This window comes from Microcaecilia unicolor, chromosome 5 (genome assembly GCF_901765095.1).
Source record: "Microcaecilia unicolor chromosome 5, aMicUni1.1, whole genome shotgun sequence".
In the NCBI taxonomy this organism is placed as follows: domain Eukaryota; kingdom Metazoa; phylum Chordata; class Amphibia; order Gymnophiona; family Siphonopidae; genus Microcaecilia; species Microcaecilia unicolor.
In genome coordinates, this window is record NC_044035.1 from 156,984,102 (window position 1) to 157,007,131 (window position 23,030).

General features: G+C 42.5%; 1 protein-coding gene across 1 annotated transcript in view; it reads left to right on the forward strand.

The window, feature by feature from the left end:
- The window catches only part of LOC115470373 (arachidonate 5-lipoxygenase-like), a 104,745-nt gene extending 93,876 nt beyond the window's left edge, over positions 1-10,869 (forward strand). The window contains exon 14 of the mRNA XM_030203482.1: positions 10,471-10,869. Within this exon, the coding sequence (XP_030059342.1) occupies positions 10,471-10,650 (180 nt within the window). The 3' untranslated portion in view covers positions 10,651-10,869. The remainder of the gene's footprint in view (positions 1-10,470) is intronic.
- The last annotated feature ends 12,161 nt before the right edge of the window (positions 10,870-23,030 follow it).

The following is a 23,030-nucleotide window of genomic DNA, read 5'->3' on the forward strand; positions in this document are numbered from 1 at the left end:
TATTTACAACTGGAGGTCATGATATAAGACTCAAAGTGGAATATTCTAGAGGAACAATGGAAAATATTTCTGCCCTGAGCAGTTGTGTGGTTGTTGGCTCTGCTGGTCTCCTACCCCCTCTGATATCAACTTCCTGTTCTGGGGCAGGGGACCAGCAGATCCGAGAGCTGCTCAACTACTCTGTGCACCCCCTTTCTCAGAGAAGGGGATGCTCCTTACTGGGTTGCAACAACAGTGGGTACGCCACTGTGGAACAGCATCCTAGTGGAGATGACCCTTCTCCACCACCGCCAACTCCAGGCTCCGCTCATTCTACCTCGCCTCACCCTATGCCTGGAACAACCTTCCTGAGCCCTTACGCCAAGCCCCCTCCCTGCCCATCTTCAAGTCTTTGCTCAAAGCCCACCTCTTCAATGCTGCCTTCGGCACCTAACTCTCACCTTTCAGGAAATCCAGACTGCCCCAATTTGACTACCCCTATCGGACTGACTGTTCACTTGTCCTTTAGATTGAAAGCTCTTTGAGCAGGGACTGTCCTTTATGTTAAATTGTACAGCGTTGCGTAACCCTAGTAGCACTTTAGAAATGTTAAATAGTAGTAGTAGTAGTAGATGATGATGGAATAAATAGCTATTCCATTCTACAAGGAATCAGTATAATGACTATCTCTATTCCAATCTAGGTACACTAATTATATAATAGACTCCAAGTAACTACCAAAAATGTTTTGTACCATATCACTTCCTTCTCTTAAATCAAACTGGATTAAAACCACAAATTTTAAATCCTGTATGTTATGCGACGCTGATACCTAGTGTTCCACTTAAGGCACTTCCATTCTTCTTAACTTGATGTTACTTATGTTTAAATCTTTTTTATTAAGAACCAACTGATACTTGCACAGTCTATGCAATGAAAAGAGACCAATACAAATATCAATGTTATAAACTCAAGTCGTCATGTAATTGTTATTATTTTATTAACGAGAACCAACTTTGTAGCGTGCTACAACATGTATGATATACTGTTCAGGGTAATTGATAATAAGAAAAACTCATCGGATCCACCACCATCCTTCCTCGTGAGGCAGTAGATTAATGACACGACCTACTGCAAAGGGCCTTGTTTCTTATAACCCTTCATCTAGCTTCTCCGCCTCTTATATGAGTCTTACAGCTTTATTAATGATATCAACTCCCTTAAAGAATAGAACAGTTTCCACATAATCAGTTGTCAGTGGTATTTGTCTCAGAGTTATCCCCAAGCCTACCCCCTCTCTCCCCCCCTCATTACTTCCCCCTACCTCACCATTCACTCTAAACTCCACATTCATCCCCATTCACTCCAACTCATTCAACACCTGACTTCGAACTCTGGGCGCTACTACATTCAAATATGCTGTCCGTGTTTTAATAAAGTGTTTCCTCCTTTTCGGAGTAAATCGGGCACCTCTGGCCTCCCATGTCATAAGCGCGTGCAACTTATTCCTCCAATACCAGTAGGAGGGCGGTATGTCCATTAACCAATGATTCAATATGCATTTCTTCCCCAGAATGCAGGACTTACTCAGGAACAACTTCTCTTCTCTTGTTCCCACTGCCCACACTCTTGGCGAGCTAACATGACACGTTCAAATGTAAAACTGTATTCTACACCACCAGATCTCGACACAAACCGGGCGAGAGCTGTCCAGAAACCCCGAATACGCTGACACTGCCACATCCCATGTGCCAAAGAAGGCATGCCCATTCCACACTTCCGGCATCTATCAGCCTCCACTATCCCTGCATGCCATGCTTGCTTACCCGAGAAGTATGCCCTGTGAATTGTTCTAAAATGACACTCCTGCAGTTCCGCACTATGCACTACCCCTGTCATCCCTTTTAGTGCTGTCATCACCTTTTCTATAGCAAATTAACTTCCCAACTCTTGTTCCCATCTCCCCACTACCTCCCTGACATCTTTGGGGGGTTTCAAATCCCTCAATACCTTATGAAACCAAGAGATTGATGTCTGCCCTACTGCATCCCCTTTCAGAAAATCCCGAACCTTCTTCCCAAAATCCAATGTGAGTGCAGACCGGGGCAAGCTTCTGAAGTAGTGTTCCAGTTGTAAATAGGCCAATCTCGCCAGTGAACCTCCTGCACATCTCCTTTCAAATTCCCCATAAGGCAACAGCAACCCATCTACTTGAAGAAAACTCTCTAGTAGTGTCACTCCCTGTCGCTCCATATCTTTAAAAATTCAGTTCTCCCTGCCCGCCGGGAATTCTACATTCCCCACTAACGTTAACAGCCTCCGGATCTTGTCCCCAGAAACCCAACAACAGCCTCCAGGCGTAACGTAAAGGTTGCAAAAGTACACTATCTTTGAAAGGAGTTGGTATCCTCATTTTTTTAGAGTGTAATAAGCAATTTAAGGACCATGGCCGAAACAAAGCTTGTTCCCAAGCTATGTCAGTATAGATTGTCAACTGCAAGACCCAATCTCGCAAGTGTCTGGCTATGCAAGCCCAGTTATAATCTTTTAAATCAGGCATGCCCAACCCACCCTCATGCTGAGCCCCATACACATATTTCCACTTCATTTTCGATTTTTTCCCCACCCAGCAAAACCATGCTATGTGCCTCTGCAGAGCTTTCAGGTCTCTAACCAACAGCCTGATAGGTAATATCTGCAACATGTACAACCATTTCGGGAATATGACCATGCGATATAAATGAATTCTACCTAGAAAAGACAACGGCAAGGAAACCCAAGCCGTCAGTTGTACTTTAGTTTCCCCAATCAGACGAGGGACATTAACCCTGTATAGTTGTGCCGGATCCATCAACAGTTGCACTCCCAAATACTTAAATTCCGTGTGTGCTTGACGGATCTGGACCGACTCCAAATCACTGGATCTACCCCCGCACTGACTAGAGCCTCCGATTTATCTAGATTCAGTTTGAAGCCCGCAAAGTCCCCATATTCCCGCATACTCTCCAACAACTGAGTCAACGATTTCTGCGGTTCCGTGATCAGCACCAATAAGTCATCTGCAAATGCTGCAGTTTTAAATTCCTGATCCAGGATCTGAACGCCTTTAATTTCTACATTGCTGCCAATTTCCCGCAAAAGCGGATCCAGGGTCAATACAAATAGTAGCGGCGAGAGCGGGCAACCCTGCCGAGTATCCCGCCCTATGGCAAACCAGTCAGAAAATAACCCATTGACACTAATTCGCGCCTTAGGATCTGTATATAATGTCTTTATAGCCTTTCCGAAAAAGCCCTTTATGCCATAAGCCTTTAAGGTCTCAAACATAAAGCCCCAGTCCACCCTGTCAAAGGCTTTTTCGACATCAAAACTTATTAACATAGCTTGCAAACCTTTGTCCCTCACTCGCTCCAACTCCCCAAGTATTCGCCTCAGATTCCTAACCACTTTCCGACCGTTCACGAAACCCACCTGTGACTCTTCCAGCATATTCGCCAGTATCTTAGCTAAAAATTTTGTCTCTGAGTTCAGCAAAGAAATAGGCCGGTAAGATTCCGGTAGGTGTGCCTGTTTATGTGGTTCAGTATGACCGTAATATTAGCCTTATTCATATGGTCAAGCATCTGCCCCCTTCTGACCACTTCATTGAATACCTCCGCCAATTGTCGACCAATTCCCAGTCTAAGTAATTTATAAAATTCGTTGCTGAGGCCATCCGGCCCAGGTGTCTTACCCAGGGAGCTCTGCTGCACTACCCAATCTACTTCATCCTCTGTTATTGCTGCATTTAAGATCATTAAGTCTGCAGTTTTCAACTTTGGTAGTTCCACACTTCCAAGGTATGCTGCGCGCTCGGAGTTACCACCTTTGATTGCAACTTATACAGCTGTTCATAGAATTGCCTAAAGATCTCTGCTATTGCACTATCCGTGTGTTTCAGCTCTTTTTGCTTATTAACTAGTGAGAGCACTTTTCTGGACCCTACCTGCCTTTTCAATAATCTAGCCAGAAATCTCCCTCCTTTATTAGCAAATTTATACAGTTGATATTTGTAGTACATTGCAGATTTTTGCGCTGACTGCTGCAGCAGTTCATTTAAGGCTTGCTGCGCCTCTAATAACCGGGCTCGCACTTCTGGTGTCTGAGTGTGACCAAATTGTCTCCTTAAAGCTGTTACCCTCTTCTCCCATCTCAATACTTCTCGCTTCCGTACCTTCCTTTGGAAACTATTATAGGCTATTGTCTCACCTCGGAGAACCGCTTTTGCGGCTTCCCAAAAAAGCACCGGATCATTCCTATGGGCCTCATTTTCCCCTTGATATTGTTCCCACCTAGTCTTTAATTGTAACTGAAATTGCCTATCTCGATAGAGATATGTCGGGGAACGCCAAGAAAAGACTCTCTGCGCATTATTATCCAATCGCATCTCCATCGAGACCCAGACATGGTCAGAGACAACTATTGGTCCAATCGTAGTCCCCTGCACTTGCGTTAACAGTTCCCTTGCAATCAGTATATAATCAATACGGGACAGTGTGGAATGAGCTCTGGACAGATGCGTGTAGTCTTTTTCCAACGGGTTTAAGGTTCTCCAGACATCTATCACATCTAGCGCCTCCTCTAGTAACCCCAACCCCCTCTGGCCCCTGGACAGCTCCCTCCCCGTTGGCCTCGACCTGTCTAGCAGCGGGTCTCTGACCTCATTAAAGTCGCCACCCATCACCACAAGGCTTTCACCCATGTCTTGTATTCTGTGCAAAAGCATCTTATAGAACACCTTCTCAAAAGTATTGGGCGCATATATATTACATAACAGCATTGGTTGTCTCTCTATTTCAAGAGCCACCAGGACATACCGCCCTCTAGTATCCCTTACAATTTTCCGTATTTTCACATGCATCCCTTTGCGAATCAGTATTATCACTCCTTCTTTCCCTCCTACTGCGGGGGAGTCCATGACTTCACCCACCCACCATCTCTTTAGCTTCTCATGTTCTATATGTGTCAGGTGTGTTTCTTGCAGGATAGCTATTGTTGTTTTCTGATCATTAAGGACTTTCAAGATTTTTTGCCTCTTTATTGGGGAGTGAATACTCCCCACATTCCAAGTCACAATCTTTAAATTCGTCATCTCCTCTTACTATTGTACTATTCCATATTCTGCTTTCCAATTTATATACACCTCGGAGATGTCCCAGCCTCCACCTCCCGGGTACAGTTCTTTATCCTCATGCCGCACACCACTATTATCAGACAGCCACATCTCCCTTTCATACATCTCATGCACCCACATTCGACCCCTCCTCTTAACCCTTCTTTGTCCTACCCCTCTGGTGTCCTTGTCCAATGAACAGTCTTCGCACAACCACAAACAGAAATCCTTGTGACTCGCAACGACGAGTCAGCATCAACATGTGTGTCAGTCAACGCAAAGTCTCCTCCATATTCCTACAGGCTTAAAACCCACAGCTATTTTGCCCTGGTCTGCAAACCGGCGTTCTTCTCATCCGTTGTTCTCCCCGGGCGCTCCTCCGTCTGCTTCTTTCAGCTTACCCACAAATTCTTTAGCCTCCCACACTGTTTCAAAGAAGACTGCTTGTCCATTGTTTATCACCTTCAGTCTTGCTGGGTACAGGAGACTAAACTTGAAGTTGAGCAGATGGGGGCAAAGTCCCTTCTGGCTGCAGAAACCTTCTGCGAATAGTCTTGAAAACATAAAATTTTCTTTCCCTGGTATTCCAACTTCTTCCCTGCTCTCAGGTTCTGCAGAATCTCCATCTTGTGAGCATAATTCAAAATCTTTAATATGGTGACCCGTGGTCTCTCCGCGTTGTCATGTCGGGGTCCCAGCCGGTGTGCCCGCTCAATTCTCAGCTTGCCTTCAAGACCTGGCTGTTCCAATGCTCCCGGCAGCCATTTTTCAAGGAAAGCACCCAGATTTTTTTTCCCCCACTTTCTCTGGGAGTCCCACAAGTCTCAATTATTCCTCCTTGAGCGGTTTTCAAGGTCCTCCAGCCGCGATTCTAGTTCTCCCAACCTACGGGCCATTTTCGGGTGCTCCTCTGCTACTTTCCGGATCTCCTCCTCCGCCTGCCCCACACACTGCTGTACCTCGTGCAGCTCCGTCATCAGCATAGTTTGCCTCTCGTCCATGCCGTCCAGCTTGTCTATGATCAGCTGCAATTTATGACCGATCGTCTGCTCCACTGCCGCCTTCACTTCTTCAGTGATCTCCGCGGCCCAGAGTGAACTGGGCGAGGGCGAGTCTGGCGCTCCTTTATCCGCCATTTTGTTTTCTCCTGGGCGCGCTCGGTCTTTAGGCTCTTTCCGCCCCAGCTTCGCCGCCATGGTTCCCGGTTCTCAGCTGTTTGGCTCTTGTCTGTGCAGGACACCCTCCCGCTTTCAAATTAGCGCTTCACTTTCAGATAGGACGCCGTTTACGAGTGCAGATCACTTTGTGTCCCGGAGTAGCTTCACCTTCTGCCTCTCTACTCCATTCCCCAACCGGAAGCCCAACTTGATGTTACTTAAATGTGGAGCCAGCCGATACTTAACTCTTCTAATAGTCCATAATCCATAATACCATAATCCATATGGACATTGGATAGCGTATATAAACATAAGATGAATTACAATCTGTCCTTGATTTTAAATAAAATTGTTTCTCTTTTTGTCAATTAGGTATTAATATCTACTGGGTTTCTATAGCATGCAGACAATACTTACATCCTTTACATTTACTATGACTACCCAGTTCTTTTTTTTTTATGTTTATTTAATGACAATCTTTCTCCCAAATTTTGTCCCCAAGTATACACAAACTGAAGTAACTCCTTAAACTCACTATGTCAATGGCCAATGTTTGCATATTTTTTTTTCACCCTGTTTTGCTGAGCGAACATAACATAAAACACGTCATTGTATCATCTTTATTTTCCTCTGTTCTATTAAACAAACACGGTCTATGAATATTAGATGCTCACTAAAAAGGCTTTTTGTACCACCTTTGTCAGATACCCTCTCTGTTTAAACCAAAATTTCATTCCTTGAGCTTGATTTATAGTTCAACATGTTTATTGATGGTACAACCAAGTTAACATTCTCAATATATAACCAGTAAAGAAACCAAACAGACTGGTAAATAACTGGATATTCAATATACCATCATACATTTTCCCCATTTTCTTCCCCCCTCCTTATGTTACTCATACTTAAATCCAGATATTGAAACATCTTCTTCCCTCCCTTAATCTCCCAAGATCCTCCCTCCCCCTCCAGAACGCCCATTCCCCTACGGAGGGCCACCCTACTCATTATCTACATGCAATCTAAACCCTACCCTATCCAAATCAGAGGGAATTAACTACCATACTTCTACCCCCAGTATGTAGCGATTGAATATATGGGCCCCAAATGTCCAAAAAAAAAAACCTTCTCCTCATGGGAGATCCTCTTACCACCCATCACTCAAATAACATCAGCTCATGTAGTCTTGAGCTTGATTTTAAAAAAAAATTTCCCTTCTAGAACATAGTCTATGAAGCCATAATTATCCTATTGGAATACTATTTTTTAAAAGAGTTAGATGATGACTTCTATAATGAAGAAGTGTGTTTCTATCAGTCTTCTTATGATGAGCCATAGTCTTAAACTCCCCTGAGTCATAATGTATATTCACGTCCAAAAATTCAATTTCTTGACCCCCTATATGGGAAGTAAATTTGATATTGTCATCACACTGATTAAAGTATTGCAAAAACTCTTGTAATAACTCTTCATCTCCTCCCCATATTAATAATATATCATCTATATACCGTTTCCATTATAAATTAGGCACATCTACTTTTATATACAAACTGTTTTTCATATATGGCCATGTACAAGCAAACCACTATGGGGGCTATTGTTGCCCCCATGGCCACCCCTTTAACCTGTACAAAATATGTCTGTTCAAAAAAAAAAATACTTTTTTGTAATTACCAATTCTGCCACTTTATATAAAAAATCTATTTGTTGTCTAGACATATTGAAGAGTTATGCTAGCCCTTGCTCTCAGTAAAATACAGGCCAATGGCTCATAATAAGAGCTAGGCTTCTTAAAATCAAAATCATCTCTGATACAAAAGAGAGCTAGCCTGTAAAAATCAGAGATCACCTTTGACACAGTTATATTTCACTGTAGCAAGTGCTGAGCTGGCAAGGGAAGGGGTTTTTGCTCTTGGAAACATTCCTGGGACTGGCACCTGTGAGAAGTTATGAGCAAAGCTGTTAGGGCTAATGTACGTCATTAGAAGGTCGTATGCAAGGGGGGTAAGCACACCAAGGGGAGGGGGTGGAGCGGAAGAGGGCAACATGACCTGTGAGATCATCTCACAGATGGGCTCTCAGGAGATTTTGTTTATACTTGGGGCTTGAGAACTTGTGAAGTCATTCTAATTAAACTGATAAGGGCTAGGAGCCCTACTGAGACAGCTGGGTCCATTGGAACCAATGAAGCCAAAATGGTATATAAGGACCAGTCTGGAGAGTATTAGATCAGACAAGAGGAGAAGAAGAACAGAGAAGTAAGACTCCAGAAGGCCAGAGAGAAAGGACGTGCCATGTAATGCTGTTCTACCATGTGATTGTCTGATTTGCTTGTACTGCTATTGGTAAGATTGTAATAAACCATCTTATTATATCTACTCAATACTGGGTTCCTTTCTAATTACAGACCTAGCTACAGCCTGGTCTGTGCAGACCTGCCATGAGCAGATACAGGGTTGGGGTAATTAAGTATCTAGAGGGGCTATGCAGTTCCTTCCAGGATAGTGAAAAGCCAGGGCTCCGCTGCTGCCCAAATGAGTGAGGCAGATCTAAGAAATATACAATATCCATTTTAATCAAATATTGTTGTATCACAGATAATGCTGAACTTTGTGGGATATTGGTATAAAGGGCATTTACATCTAAAGTAATTAAAGTAATTAGGTTATTCTAGTTAAACCCCCAATGATGCCATGAGCAAAACACAGGACTGTGTTGGGTTTTTCAAAGGATTGCTTTAACCAAAGAGTTTGGAAGAGACCAGAAAGGAAAGGAGCTGCTGGTAAACATTTTTTTTTTGGGGGGGGGGTGGGGGGGGGAACTTGGAACTATGATATTTTAAGCGAATGTAGATTTGGATGGTACACACCGCCTTTGATTCACGAAGAACACACGTATTTGAGGAGGGAAATAATAATAATTGGAATTTAAAGAAAATCAGCAGAGAAGGGCATCTGAGAGGAACTGATTGAGTATTTTCAACGAGAAGCAAATATTTATCTAAGAAATAAAATGATAATTTGATAATTGAAGGGTCAAAATACTTTTTGGGTTTGGATGATAGAAGTGGAATGTGCATTTTTCATGTCATTTGAAGGGATGTGGGGTATGGATGTTTAGGTATTGAGTGTATGAATGGAAAGCTGTAGATTGAATGAGAGATTTTAAAGTTGGCTATTGAATAAAGGTTATATTTGTAATAAAATTATTGGTAGTCATTTGGAGTCTATTATTCTACAAGGAATGAGATAAGCAGAGAGAATTTTTAGTTTCAACAACGTAGAAGAGAAAGCTAGAGACTGGGGGAGGGGAGGGAGTGGCGTAGCCAGGATTTTTGAACAGGGGATGCATCTCACATCGCATCTCCCTCCCCGCCCAGGCAACCTACGAGTACCGCTGATCCTGACGCTGCCCGGGCAAAGACTGGAGGTGATTTTAAGGCACGCAAGAGTGGGGGAGGGAAGAAATTGCAAGAGCTTTACGGGTCTGGGAAAGGTGGGAGGAAGGAGAGACTGACAGGGGTTGCATACGCAACACACACTTCTTGAATGGATACGCCACTGGATGGAAGTGATATGTTATTGCAATAAGCTATCATATTCCATGTTTTTCTGTTTTTCCTCAAAACATCAATGCCTCACTATATAAATCCTGTATTCACTGAAAGGAAAAATCTGTTGCTGAACCAGCTGACAACTTTAGCATACAGCAGAGACAAATCTTCCTGGCTAATCTCCAGTTACAAAAGCAATAAGAATACCTGCTTCAAATTCCATCTCCCAACATCCTGGGTACCTCCAAAGGGGGAGGATAGGTGTCAAGGTACATAATAATGACTGAACTCCCTCCTTCAATAGATAGGTGTCATGTGGTATCACAGACTCCTTCCACTACTGGCCACAAGATAGATGTTCCCAGCTTTGAAGCTGGTTTATTGGCAGCTATTTTTTAACCAAAAAACAGATCACTCTTGACTTAATACTGATGCAGATATAAAGTACCAATGGCTAGACAAGCTTCTCCTTTAATTTAGACTTTGATCCATGACAATAAAAGTTTTGCATCAAAATCTCTTTGATAAGTTGTAGACTCCCAGATGGAACAGTGCTGCATATCCAAGAAAACTGAAAATGGCACTAGCACATTACTCCACACTTTGTAAAACCCACTTTGTTTTGTGTTCAGCTCTTTCTAGGGATGTACACAGATGAGCATTTCACAGAGAAACCAGTGAAAGATGCCATGCTGGCCTTCAGAAGGAATCTCAGTGACATCCGCAGCTTCATTCAAGATCGCAACAAGAACAAGGAGCTGCCGTATTTTTGCCTTTCCCCTGACAGAATTCCTAACAGCGTTGCAGTGTAGCTGTACTAAATGCCTACAGCCATATTACTGCTTCCCTTTTCCAGCCCAAATGCTGAACACGGTGCCCCACCCGTGCATTTACATGACTTTTCGCGGATACTGTCTTACCATATCTTATTTCTATATGGGGAGTTTTGGTAAGGACTTTTATTCTTGAAATTTATGATTTCTCTTTTTATTACAGGAAATTCAAAACAAAGTTAGAAACTACAAGTGGAATCCCCCCCCCCCCCCCCCATATTTACGCTAGCTAGCCAGGGGCGTAGCCAGCCACAGATTTTGGGTGGGCCTAGGCAAGAAGTGGATGGGCACCAAGTGTTCTCCTCCCTCCCTCCCCCCCCCCTACCAAAAAAATCTCTCAGCTGGTGGGAAAGCACTTCTTTCCACCTTGGCAGTCTGCAGCAGGCATTCGCTGAAAACTGAGTATGTGCAGGTGCCAGTATCGTGGACAGTAGCATGTTTGTTACCATCAGGGGGAAGTCTTCAGGTGGCAGAGCTTGAGATCCCCACTAGCTACCACTAAATGTGTGCTACTGTTGGGTGGGTCTGAACCCTAAGGCCCACCTGTGGCTACGCCACTGTAGTTAGCTAACAAGTAAAGTTTTATAATTTTATAGGCTGGTTCTGGACTCCCAGCTATAGTCAGCCAGGTCTAACACTGCAGGAAGAGGGGAGAGGGGATGGATGGTGTTGGGTTACATATGGAAATGTATAAATGCATTTACCCCACATGGGGCATTTTGGTCTTTCTTTGTTAAGTACAGCTCTGTTGCATCCCCACTTTCTACTTCTACACTCATCACCAGAGCTCTTGTCAGTACCATAGGTCCTGAGGTTCTTTTCCACAGCTAAAGATAACCTCTGCCCACATATCCTTTGCTGTTCTTCAGAATTAGCACCAAAGATAACTCCACTCCCTCACTCCTTTTTCAGTAAGAGTCCAGGGGGTGTCATTCAAGGAGAAATTTTTATAGAACACACAATATTCTGGAAGCTGTGCGAGGTGATATGGATCTAAAATTCAGAAACTACCAACATGCTTAATATATATTACACAATGTAGAAATAAACCAGAATATTTATTTTCAGACTATAAACATGTATTATCCATAATAAACAAAATTAAGCAAATCACTCATGTTAAATGTAGTAAATGGCAATAGTCTATTTTGACAACTAGAGGTCAGCAATACTAAATAATCAAAGCAGATGCTATTCTCCTATGTATCATAGTATTTAGAATATGTCAAGACCTATTCACCAACCATCCTCTAGATGCTACAGTAGGGCTTAAGGTAAGAGTATCTATAGGTCAGTGGTACTTATGATTTAAAATATAAGTAAAACAAAAGCATAATGTTGATAACCCCTCAAAATGCAGTGTAGGGTAGGGCCCTGTTTTGTTTTTACAATCCCTTCTGACAAGTCCTCAAAAAGTATGTAATCACGCCAAGCTGTTCTTCACAAACCTCCTCCCCAGAAGTATCATATGGTCAGCTAAGAAAACTGGATATGTTTTAGCTGTTTCATTCTGGCTCATTAGCTCCTCCTTCTCCTCTTCCTCGCTCCTTGTTGTCAGGGAAAATTCTGGATTTTCTCTCACTGTACTGTACAAGAGTATTTACCCCTCTCCTCCCCCCCCCCCCCCCAACACCCACACACACAGAGAACTCTTTGAGCATGCCAATTACATTGGGGTTTTTCCAGTAGGGCTCTCCAAAAACATAGGCAATTCTACAACTTGGCACTTCAATTTCAGTGCTACAATAGAGCAAGTTTTGCACCAATTCTATAACGAAACGTAGGTGCACCTAACTTACATTGGCACACCAAACCTTAGGCGCACTTAGGTGTAAATGAAGTACGCCAAGAGACATACATAACTGATACAGCATTCTATCAGCTATGTGTGTTACTTGGCACCCTGCTCATGGTCTGCCGTATGCTCCTCCCAGTTTTACATCCACTTTAGAGCTATGCGCTTTAACACTCAGGCACTACTTCATAGAATAGCACCTAGTACACTTAAGAGTGAAAACATCAATTAAAGGTGCCTTTGACAAGAAAACAGGCAACTAATAAAAATCAACACATCTGCGACCCAGACTGAATTGTACCATCCAATCCAATTGGGATACGTTAACGCCTGGTCAGTAGTAAACAAAACAGATATCATAACAGACTGGATCACCACGGACAAACTTGACATCCTATTTATCACTGAAACCTGGATCCACAACCTTAAGGATCCCATAGTCCTAGACTTATGCCCACCAGGATACAAAATTACCCACTGGACAAGAAACGGGAAGAGAGGAGGTGGTATAGCCATTATATACAAATCCGAATTCACTATTACCACCACAGCTGAATCCATCCTACCTCAACTCGAAATTGCATCGGTAAGAATCAATCACCCAAACCTGCAGGAAAACCTAAGCACATTCCTACTCTACAGGCCGCCAGGGAGCTGGCAAGACACTCAAACACACCTTTTGGACTTCATCTCGAACACATGCGTCTCAACATCAAACCTTATCATAATAGGCGATATCAACCTGCACTTGGAAGATCTTACCTTAACAAGTACCCAAGAATGCAAGGAATTCCTACAATTATGGGATTTTCATGTACCAAATGCACAACCGACACACAAGAAAGGACACACACTAGATATTATCGCATACAAATTCGATCCAGACATAAACCTTATAGTAGAAGACACAAATGGATACCCACACCATGGTCTGACCACTACAAAGCATACACTCCCTCCAATGGAGGACAAAACCACAATCAAAAACAAGAACGAAAACCTACACTACTAGAGGAAAAATAGACCCGGCAATATTCTGGCAACAGATTTACGAAAAACGAATGGACAACAAAGACAGACACAATCAACTTCCTCAAGAGTGGGACAAAAGATGCAAACCAATATTAGACAACATCGCCCCAATTCAAATCAGAACCTCACACAGAAAGAACTCATGCCTTGGTTCAACGAAGATTTTAAAAAACTCAAAACACAAGTTAGAAATTAGAACGCGCATGGAATAAAAAGAAAGACAAACCCACACTCAATTCCTGGGAAACAAATCCGAAGAAAATACAAATACAACCATAAGACAACCAAAAGATTATACTACAAAAGTGAATTATACTACAAAAAATTACAAGGACACACACAACTCTTCCAATTGGTGAACAAACTAATAGACACCACACCAGTCACGAACAACAGCAAAGACATACCAGAAGCCGAGAACCTTGCGAAGTACTTACTACTACTATTTAACATTTCTAGAGCGCTACAAAGTGTACGCAGCGCTGTACAAACACAGAAGAAAGACAGTCCCTGCTGAAAGAGCTTACAATCTAATAGACAAAAAGTAAAGCATTTAAATTTAAAATATTTAAGGCAGTCAAGCACAAGAGAACAGTCACAGAAGGACAGAAGATGTTGAAGGGTGGTCAGTGTGATTAGGTGTAACTCTGGTTGGAGTAGTGGGAGAAGGTGATATAAGAATAGAATGGGTGAGGTAAAGTAATGAGTGGGTTGATAGGGAGGTTATATAAGACATGTCACTCTAGGGGTGGGTGGGTAGAGGGGTAGGGTGGGTGGAAGCAGGAGAAGGTATTCTCTGCAGCCATCTGTGAGATGGAAAATGCTCTCTGAAGCTGCTGCTATAAGTTGTTAGTTTCTCTCCCTGAAAGAGATCCAAGCCACACCCACGAAGTTCAAACTGTCAGTGGGGAGGGTGGAGGGGAGAAATGGCAGTGCTTGATGAAAAAAGAGAGCTCAGTTTGATAGGAGAATATACTATAGGATGTCATTCTGAGGCCAGGCTAAGTCTAAAGCAGGAGAAGGTATTCTCTGCAGCCTATCTGTGAGATGGAAAATGCTCTCTGAAGCTGCTGCTATAAGTTGTTAGTTTTCTCTCCCTGAAAGAGATCCAAGCCACACCCACGAAGTTCAACTGTCAGTGGGGAGGGTGAGGGGAGGAAATGGCAGTGCTTGTGAAAAAGAGAGCTCAGTTTGATAGGAGATATACTATAGGATGTCATTCTGAGGCCAGGCTAAGTCTAAAGCAGGAGAAGGTATTCTCTGCAGCCTATCTGTGAGATGGAAAATGCTCTCTGAGCTGCTGCTATAAGTTGTTAGTTTTCTCTCCCTGAAAGAGATCCAAGCCACACCCACGAAGTTCAAACTGTCAGTGGGGAGGGTGAGGGGAGGAAATGGCAGTGCTTGATGAAAAAAGAGAGCTCAGTTTGATAGGAGATATACTATAGGATGTCATTCTGAGGCCAGGCTAAGTCTAAAAGCAGGAGAAGGTATTCTCTGCAGCCTAGTCTGTGAGATGGAAAATGCTCTCATACTTCAAAGAGAAAATAGTACAACTGCGACTAAAAATACCTGCCAGCCCTATTGAATACACAGCTCTTCTAGAATGCCTGGACCCAGAACCTGGAGTATACCCAGCAGACAGGACCTGGACCGAATTCGAGCCACTACCGGAAGATCTCATCTCCCAAACGCTTAAAAGATTTGCCAAATCTCACTGCAAACTAGACATCTGCCCAAACAGCCTTATGAAATCGGCCCCCCAACACTTTATAACAGATTTAACGATACATGTGAATTACATGCTACAAAAGGGACTCTTCCCAAAGGAGAAAGGAAATATTTTACTCACCCCCATACCCAAGGATGCAAAGAAAAATACGAGTGAATTAACCAACTATAGACCAGTAGCATCCATTTCCCTAATAACCAAAATAACAGAAGGGATGGTCACCAAACAACTCACAGATATCTAAACAAGCACTCAATACTACAAGAGTCCCAATCAGGATTTCGTTCCAACCACAGTACTGAAACAGTACTAGTTAGGCTCATGAATAAATTCAAAACAAACGATTGCAACTGGCAAGAATATATTACTTCTACAATTCGACATGTCAAGTGCCTTCGACATGGTCGATCATGAAATCCTACTACACATACTTGAATACTTTCGGTATCGGAGGCAACGTTCTTAATTAGTTTAAGGATCCTAACTACAACGCTCGTATCAAGTGACATCAAATTCGACTACATCAGCCACATGGACACCCGAATGTGGAGTTCCACAGGGATCCTCCTCTCTCATCGACCATATTTAACTTAATGATGACACCCTTGGCCAAACTACTATCTAAGCAAAACCTCGACCCATACATTTACGCTGATGATGTAACGATCTACATCCCATTCAAACAAGACCTAAAAGAAATCTCCTCTGAAATCAGCCAAAGTCTACAATCATGCACTCCTGGGCAGATGCCTTTAAGTTAAAATTCAATGCAGAAAAAACCCAATGCCTAGTACTCACCTCCCAACACAACACGAGCAAATTCACCACCATCGACACCCCAAAACTAACTCTACCAATTTCGGATACCCTGAAAATTCTTGGAGTCACCATTGACCGGCACCTAACACTTGAGAATCACGTGAAAATCACGACCAAAAAGATGTTCCATTCAATGTGGAAGTTAAAAAGAGTAAAACCATTCTTCCCAAGAACCATTTTCCGGAATCTGGTACAATCATTAGTACTCAGTCACCTAGACTACTGCAACTCACTATATGCTGGCTGCAAAGAGCACATACTCTAAAAACTCCAAAAAGCCCAGAACACAGCAGCCAGACTCATATTTGGAAAACCAAAATACGAAAGTGCAAAACCCCTATGAGAAAAACTACACTGGTTACCACTCAAAGAACGCATCACGTTTAAAATATGTACCCTAGTACATAAAATCATCCACGGCGAAGCCCCAGCTTACATGTCTGACCTGATTGACCTACCACCCAGGAATGCCAAAAGATCATCTCGCACATCCTTAATCTCACTTCCCAAATTGCCAAAGGCCTAAAATATAAACTAATGCACGCATCAACCTTTTCCTACATGAGTACGCAATTCTGGAAACGCATTGCCACATAACCTAAAAGCGACCTATGAACTGACCAACTTCCGAAAACTGCTGAAGACCTATCTTTTCGACAAGACCATACCACAATGACTAAAACATATGAAAACCCTACATATATCTAGTAAGCATTGTTAACAGTGCCCCATATTATTTCTCATCATACTTTCCATTACCCAATATACTTCTGTTACACTAATATTACTCTCCTCTCATTTCCACTTTCCACTATATATTGTAAGCCATATTGAGCCTGCAAAGAGGTGGGATAATGTGGGATACAAATGCAATAAATAAATAAAATAATAAATAAGTGGTACGTAGCTCTAGACACAAGCTTACAGAATTGCCCAGATCAAGTATACAGTACATATGTAGTACCACATCATACTTATACTATGGTGTTTATCTTGATGGCAGAATGGATGGATCGTACAGATCTTTATCTGCTGTCATCTACTATGTTACCATGTAACTTTGTAAGTCTAAATGCTTTGAAAATACACCTCTACGTATGTTAATTTGTGATTAATGAAAACTTCCATGCTTTTGCTTTGCTGATGACTTTCAAATATTAATCACATCTCACAACTACACTGACAAAGAGAATAATTTACTCAACCAGAAATTAGAAGAGATTGCAAATTGGTTGGTCGACCATAAAATGAAATTAATCCCAGACAAAATCAAAAATATCTTGTTCATTAAAAGAGATTTACCATCTCACTGCCTAGGGTATAATGATGTCTGCTGCAATTCAATGGCTGCATCCTTAAAAATTCTAGGAATATTACAGTCAATTATTTATCCTTTAAGGACTATATTTCATATGTCTCAAGAAATACTTTACGAGTTGCATATGATACATTTAAGTTCAATCTTTGTTATCTATAGAAGCCTTGCAATCAATGATCCTTGCTACGGTTATTGTCAATACAAATTACTGTAACTCACTTCTTTTCAGTGATTCGGCACACGTTCATCGAATCAGAATTTATTCACTATAACTGCCTTTTCACACATTTACAATCCATTTGAGATTCTATTTTTAATGTGACAGGCCCTACACTCAGGAATCACCTATCCCAATATCGAAGATCAGAACCAAGTTATCCATTGTTTAAATCCAAATTGAAGACCTATTTATTTCAACTGGCTTTCAATCTGGACTCTGATGGTTAAGTGTGAACTGAATGGCAAACAGCAACTGGTCCTGGCACAGGATTGAATAACTTGGCTCTACCCTTAATCCTTTGCTAAGTGTAATTTTGTGATTTTTCTCTCTTTTTCTATTTTTGTCTATTTTGTAGACTTGAGCAAATTTCCTGCTAATCCCCCATTCCTCCTCCCAATCCCAAATTGTCACATCCCAGGTTTTAAAAGTATTTTAAAAAGTTCCCTTTCTGAACCCCCACCCTTGGCCTTGTAGCCCAGACTTTTTTTAACACCGACCTCTCTTCCCCAGCTTGAGAAGAGCTTCCCACCTCCTCATGTCCCTCTCCCAGTTTACTGTAAACACCCTGGGGCCTAGAGGGAGCAGAGCCACTCCCCCCCCCCCCCCCCCCCCCCCCCCCACACACACACACATGCTCTTGCTTCTCCTGTGCCGTATTTCAAAATGGCATACTTAACCTTAGATACTAATTTGCTCCTGAAGAACAAAATAAAATATAAGGGATAAAAATATGCTCTACAGAACAGTGACTCTTGAAAGTTTCCACATTTATGTTTCTCTCTGTTCAGCACAGCAAGTATTAATTGTATGTTTCTGAGAAACAATTTAGATTTACATTCCAGTAAGAGGTATTCAGCACCTGGACTGTATTGTAAATTAGGTTAGGCTTTTGTGGGCTATTTCAGGGAAAACTGCTGATTATTTTGTACATAGCTGTTCTGTTTACAAAAGAAAGCAATTATCCAAGTAAAGAGGGTCACAGGCCAAATTTTAAAAAAGAGCGAGAGAGAGAGAAAAACATTAGATCATAACAATCATTAAGAAAAGATGAACCTGAGGTTATTAGCTGCTGAGTGGAGAAAGAAGCAAATATCCAGCCCTATAAGATTTTTTTTTTAATTAAGTGGTTGTTATAGCGTGAAATGTTCATTTTTCACCACAGTATTGCTCACCTACAAAAAACTAATGATTAGACACTGATGGCTGAGGAGCAGAAGTTAAATCTGTCAGAGAAATGCATCTTTGCAATATAGACTGGAATAACTGGAGAGAAAGTGGACCAGCTGCTCTTTATCTCCTGTCATCTACTACGCCATGGTGCTTATTTTAGAAGCTCTATTCATGTTTTGGATATCTGAAAACTGGCATTTAGACATCATACCAATTTTATAAAACCAGGATATGAATGTCTAAAACTGCTGTACGTCCATATGGCAAGGGAAAGTGGTCTGGATGTGTTTTGGGTGGGTCTAGGGAGGGGCCAAAAGATGGACATCCAGCTCTGATTGCAGAAGGGGAAGAGATATCCATGTTCAAAACGATAGGCATTCATATTTAGACCTGGCAAACAAAAATTTACAAAAAGCTGCAACAGGATTTCAACCAGCAACCTTTAGCTTTCTACACATGTGCTCAGCTGGTTGCTCTAACCATCAGGCTGCTCCTTCATATTGATAGCTATGTGGCAATTTTATAATATGCCTCAAAAAACCTAGATGCCGAGACACATTGGTAAGTCATAAGGCACACTGTAGGCTGAGCTCATCATAGACCTAAAAAAACCTCCTGCTGTACTCCAATTATGGTAACATTATATGCATAACAAAAATGATATGACTTAGCTTTAACTTATACTTGTGAAACGTCTCTTCAAGTGTCTCCCAATAGGGACCTGTTTCGCTCCACCAGCTTTTTCAAGGGAGGAATCAAGGCATTTCTGAAAAAGGTGTCCATGTAACAAGCTGTATGTCGGGAAGACGAAGGGAACCTTGCAAGTCCATTTAGTAGAGCACAAATCATGAATATCTACCAACAAACTGGAAGCTCCTTTAGTTCTGCACTGCAAAGAAACCTGCCACTCTTTCAATGATCTCCGTTGTTTCGCCATACAGCAGGTTGGACCCTCTTCTCATGGAGGTGATCATGATCGTAGATTGACACAATGTGGGCAGCTCTGGATACATGCCCTTCAATCCTTGGCACCACAGAGATTAAACTCCTCAGTGGAGTGGACTGCATTTCTTTTTGAATTAAATTAGACAGGGGATAGCATTAGTTGCCACGGTGAATTAGTTTGTCCCCTCAGGGATATCGTACTGTATCAAGATCAGCTGATCGACGCACACCTCCTTAACGTTAGTTTAAAAGAAGGCGCCATTTTGAGTGGGCTTGTTGGTCCCACTGTAGGAATACGAAACGAGACTGATAAGTAAGAGTGGTAAGGTCAAGCTGACGAATTTGGTTTATGTTGAAAGACCTTTGACTTAGTTTTCGTCTTTTTCAGAAACGTCTTGATTCCTCCCTTGAAAAAGGTGATGGAGTGAAACGGGTCCCCGTCGGGAGTCACTTGAAGAGACCTTTGACAAGTATAAGTTAAAGCTAAGTCACGTCATTGGAGGGAGCTGAATCAGAATAAAGGAAACAAAATCTGCTCCCTATGAGTTTAGGAGACAGGGAGATTGTTGGCATGCTTGGAATTCACCAGGACAGATTAGCCTTTAGAAGGCATTTGTTTCATGCTGAACTGTCTCTGATTGTTCTGGCCGGAATGGAAGATAGCCTTCTAGTGGGAAAATCCTGCTTCTGGTGGTTACAGAGTCATATTAGGAGCTGAAAACTCTGAACCCAAACAGTGAGATTACCCTTAGAAGCTCTCCTGCAGAAAAGAAAAGCAGAAGGTCTTGGGAGCATTGTTCATGGGACAACAAGCTTTTGGGAGCAGCTCAGGATAAAAGAAGGAGCAGTAGCCCTCAAGAAAAGAACTTTTGAGAGCAGTTCAGAGCAGAAGAAAATAAAGGAGCAGCAGCCCTCAAGGTGAAGAAGCCTTTGGGAGCAGCTCAGGGCAGAAGAAAATGGTCTGCAGGTGCACTATTGGTGCCTAGGGCTGAGAAGAGCAGAGGTAGCTCTCTAGCGGGGAACCCTGGAACTGGTGGTTGCAGAGCCCTGTTAAGGGCTAATAACTCTGAACCCCAGAATAGAGAAGCTCCAGAGACTCCTCTTGAAGAGAGGACCAGCAAGAGTGAATGCCTCTGGGATATGATCTTTACTTGGAGGGGCATAATCGAACATGAACGCCCATCTCCATGGGTGTCTATGTCCGAGAACGGGTACGTGAAGGGGCGAGATAGACCGTATTTTTGAAAAAAATGGCCGCCTATCTTTTTTTTCGATAATACGCTTTGTGCCCGGCAAATGCATCGGAGTTGTGCGGATTTGAGCTGGGCGGTTTTGTTTTTTAGCGATAATGGAAACCGAAGGTACCCAGCTCAAAAACGAACAAATCCAAGGCATTTGGTCGTGGGAGGGGCCAGGATTCGTAGTGCACTGGTCCCCCTCACATGCCAGGACACCAACTGGGCACCCTAGGGGGCACTTGTAACAATTAAAAAAAAGTCAAATACCTCCCAAGTCCATAGCTCCCTTCCTTTGGGTGCTGAGCCCCTCAAATCCCCCCCCCCCAAAACCCACTGCCTACAACTCTACACCATTACCATAGCCCTTATGGCTGAAGGGGGGCACCTACATGTGGGTACAGTGGGTTTTGGGGCGGTTTGGAGGGCTCCCATTTACCACCACAAGTGTAATAGGTGGGGGGGGGGATGGGCCTGGGACCACCTGCCTGAAGTCCACTGCACCCACTAACAACTGCTCCAGGGACCTGCATACTGCTGTGATGGAGCTGGGTATGCTATTTAAGGCTGGCATACAGCCTGGAAAACAAAGTTGTTAAAGTTGGGGGGGGGGGTTTGGTGGGAGGGGGTTAGTGACCACTGGGGTGGTCATTCCCGATTCCCTCCAGTGGTCATCTAGTCATTTAGGGCACTTTTTTGGGACTTGTTCGTGAAAAAAAGGGTCCAAAAAAGTGACCTAAATTCACGATAAAAACGCATTTCTTTTTTTGATTATCGGCCGAAGGCGCCCATCTCTCCTCGGCCAATAAACACACCCCAGTCCTGCCTTCACCACGCCTCTGACACGCCCCCGTCAACTTTGTTCGTTCTTGTGACGGAGTGCAGTTGAAGACGCCCAAAATCGGCTTTCGATTATACCGATTTGGGCGCCTTTGCGAGATGGGCACCTACCTCCCGATTTGGGTCGGAATCTGGGTGCCCATCACTTTCGAAAATAAGGCTGATAGTGTCCCAAACAATAGCACTTCAATTATAAATCTTGTAACCTCATAGATATTGAACCAGGATTTATTTTATAAAGATTCTAACCAGGAGTGTCATTCAATCAATCTTGAGTCACTTTTATCAAACTTAGTATTAGGATCATCTGTTTTTATGGGGATCATCAGATACTATTGCAGCTCACACCATAGGAACTCAGTGTTCCTTCTTCTATAGAGAAAAAAAATGGTTGTGGCCCAATCGTCATTAGATCACCCTCAATATTTTTCTAATGTGCACTTTCAATATAAAACATTTATCCAGATCGTGTATAGTAGAGCAGCAGCACTTATCTTACCTTTATCCAAAACGTGCATAATAGAGCAGCAACACTTGTCTTTTAAATCAACAGCAACTTTTAACAACAGGAGAACCTCCGCCAACTTGGCCAGGTTTTGAAAAACTTCCTCAGGGAAGAGGATCTCTAAAAGGGCAAAGAATAATCCCAAAATTGTCAAGTTATCAACAATAACAGATCCCTCACTTTTCATTCTTACTAGCATATTAAATTGCAGTAACACTCACAGCTCCGTGGTACACACGCTCCTGCATAAGAAAAAAATGGCCGCAGCGTCTCAGCGTGGGCTTCAACTTTAAATAGGCTACAGCTGATCAAAAACACAGTATTTGATTGGTTCTAAAAAAAACTACAGAACACCCAATCAAATTAAAGTAGAGACCACCAGTCAATCTCGGAATTAAGTCCGTCAGGATGAAGGATATGAAGTTGAAAAATCCACCGCTGTTCTTTAAAATTCAGTAGCTGACTAACATTCCCACCTTCCCACCCTAGTTGTACATGATCTATAATTCTCTATTTGATTTCACTTAACAGATGGTGACATTCCAACCAATGTTGGACCAGTGGTGCTATAAGAACTTGATTTTTAATCCTCAGTTTATGTTCATTCAAACGAGCTTTTACTGGTCGACTCAATCTGCCCATGTACATTTTTTGACATTACTAGTAAGGCAATTAGTAGATGACCTTGCATAGATCGGACGTGAAGTAGTAGAGTATTGCCACATAGGTCCTTCTATAGTTGTATTGCACC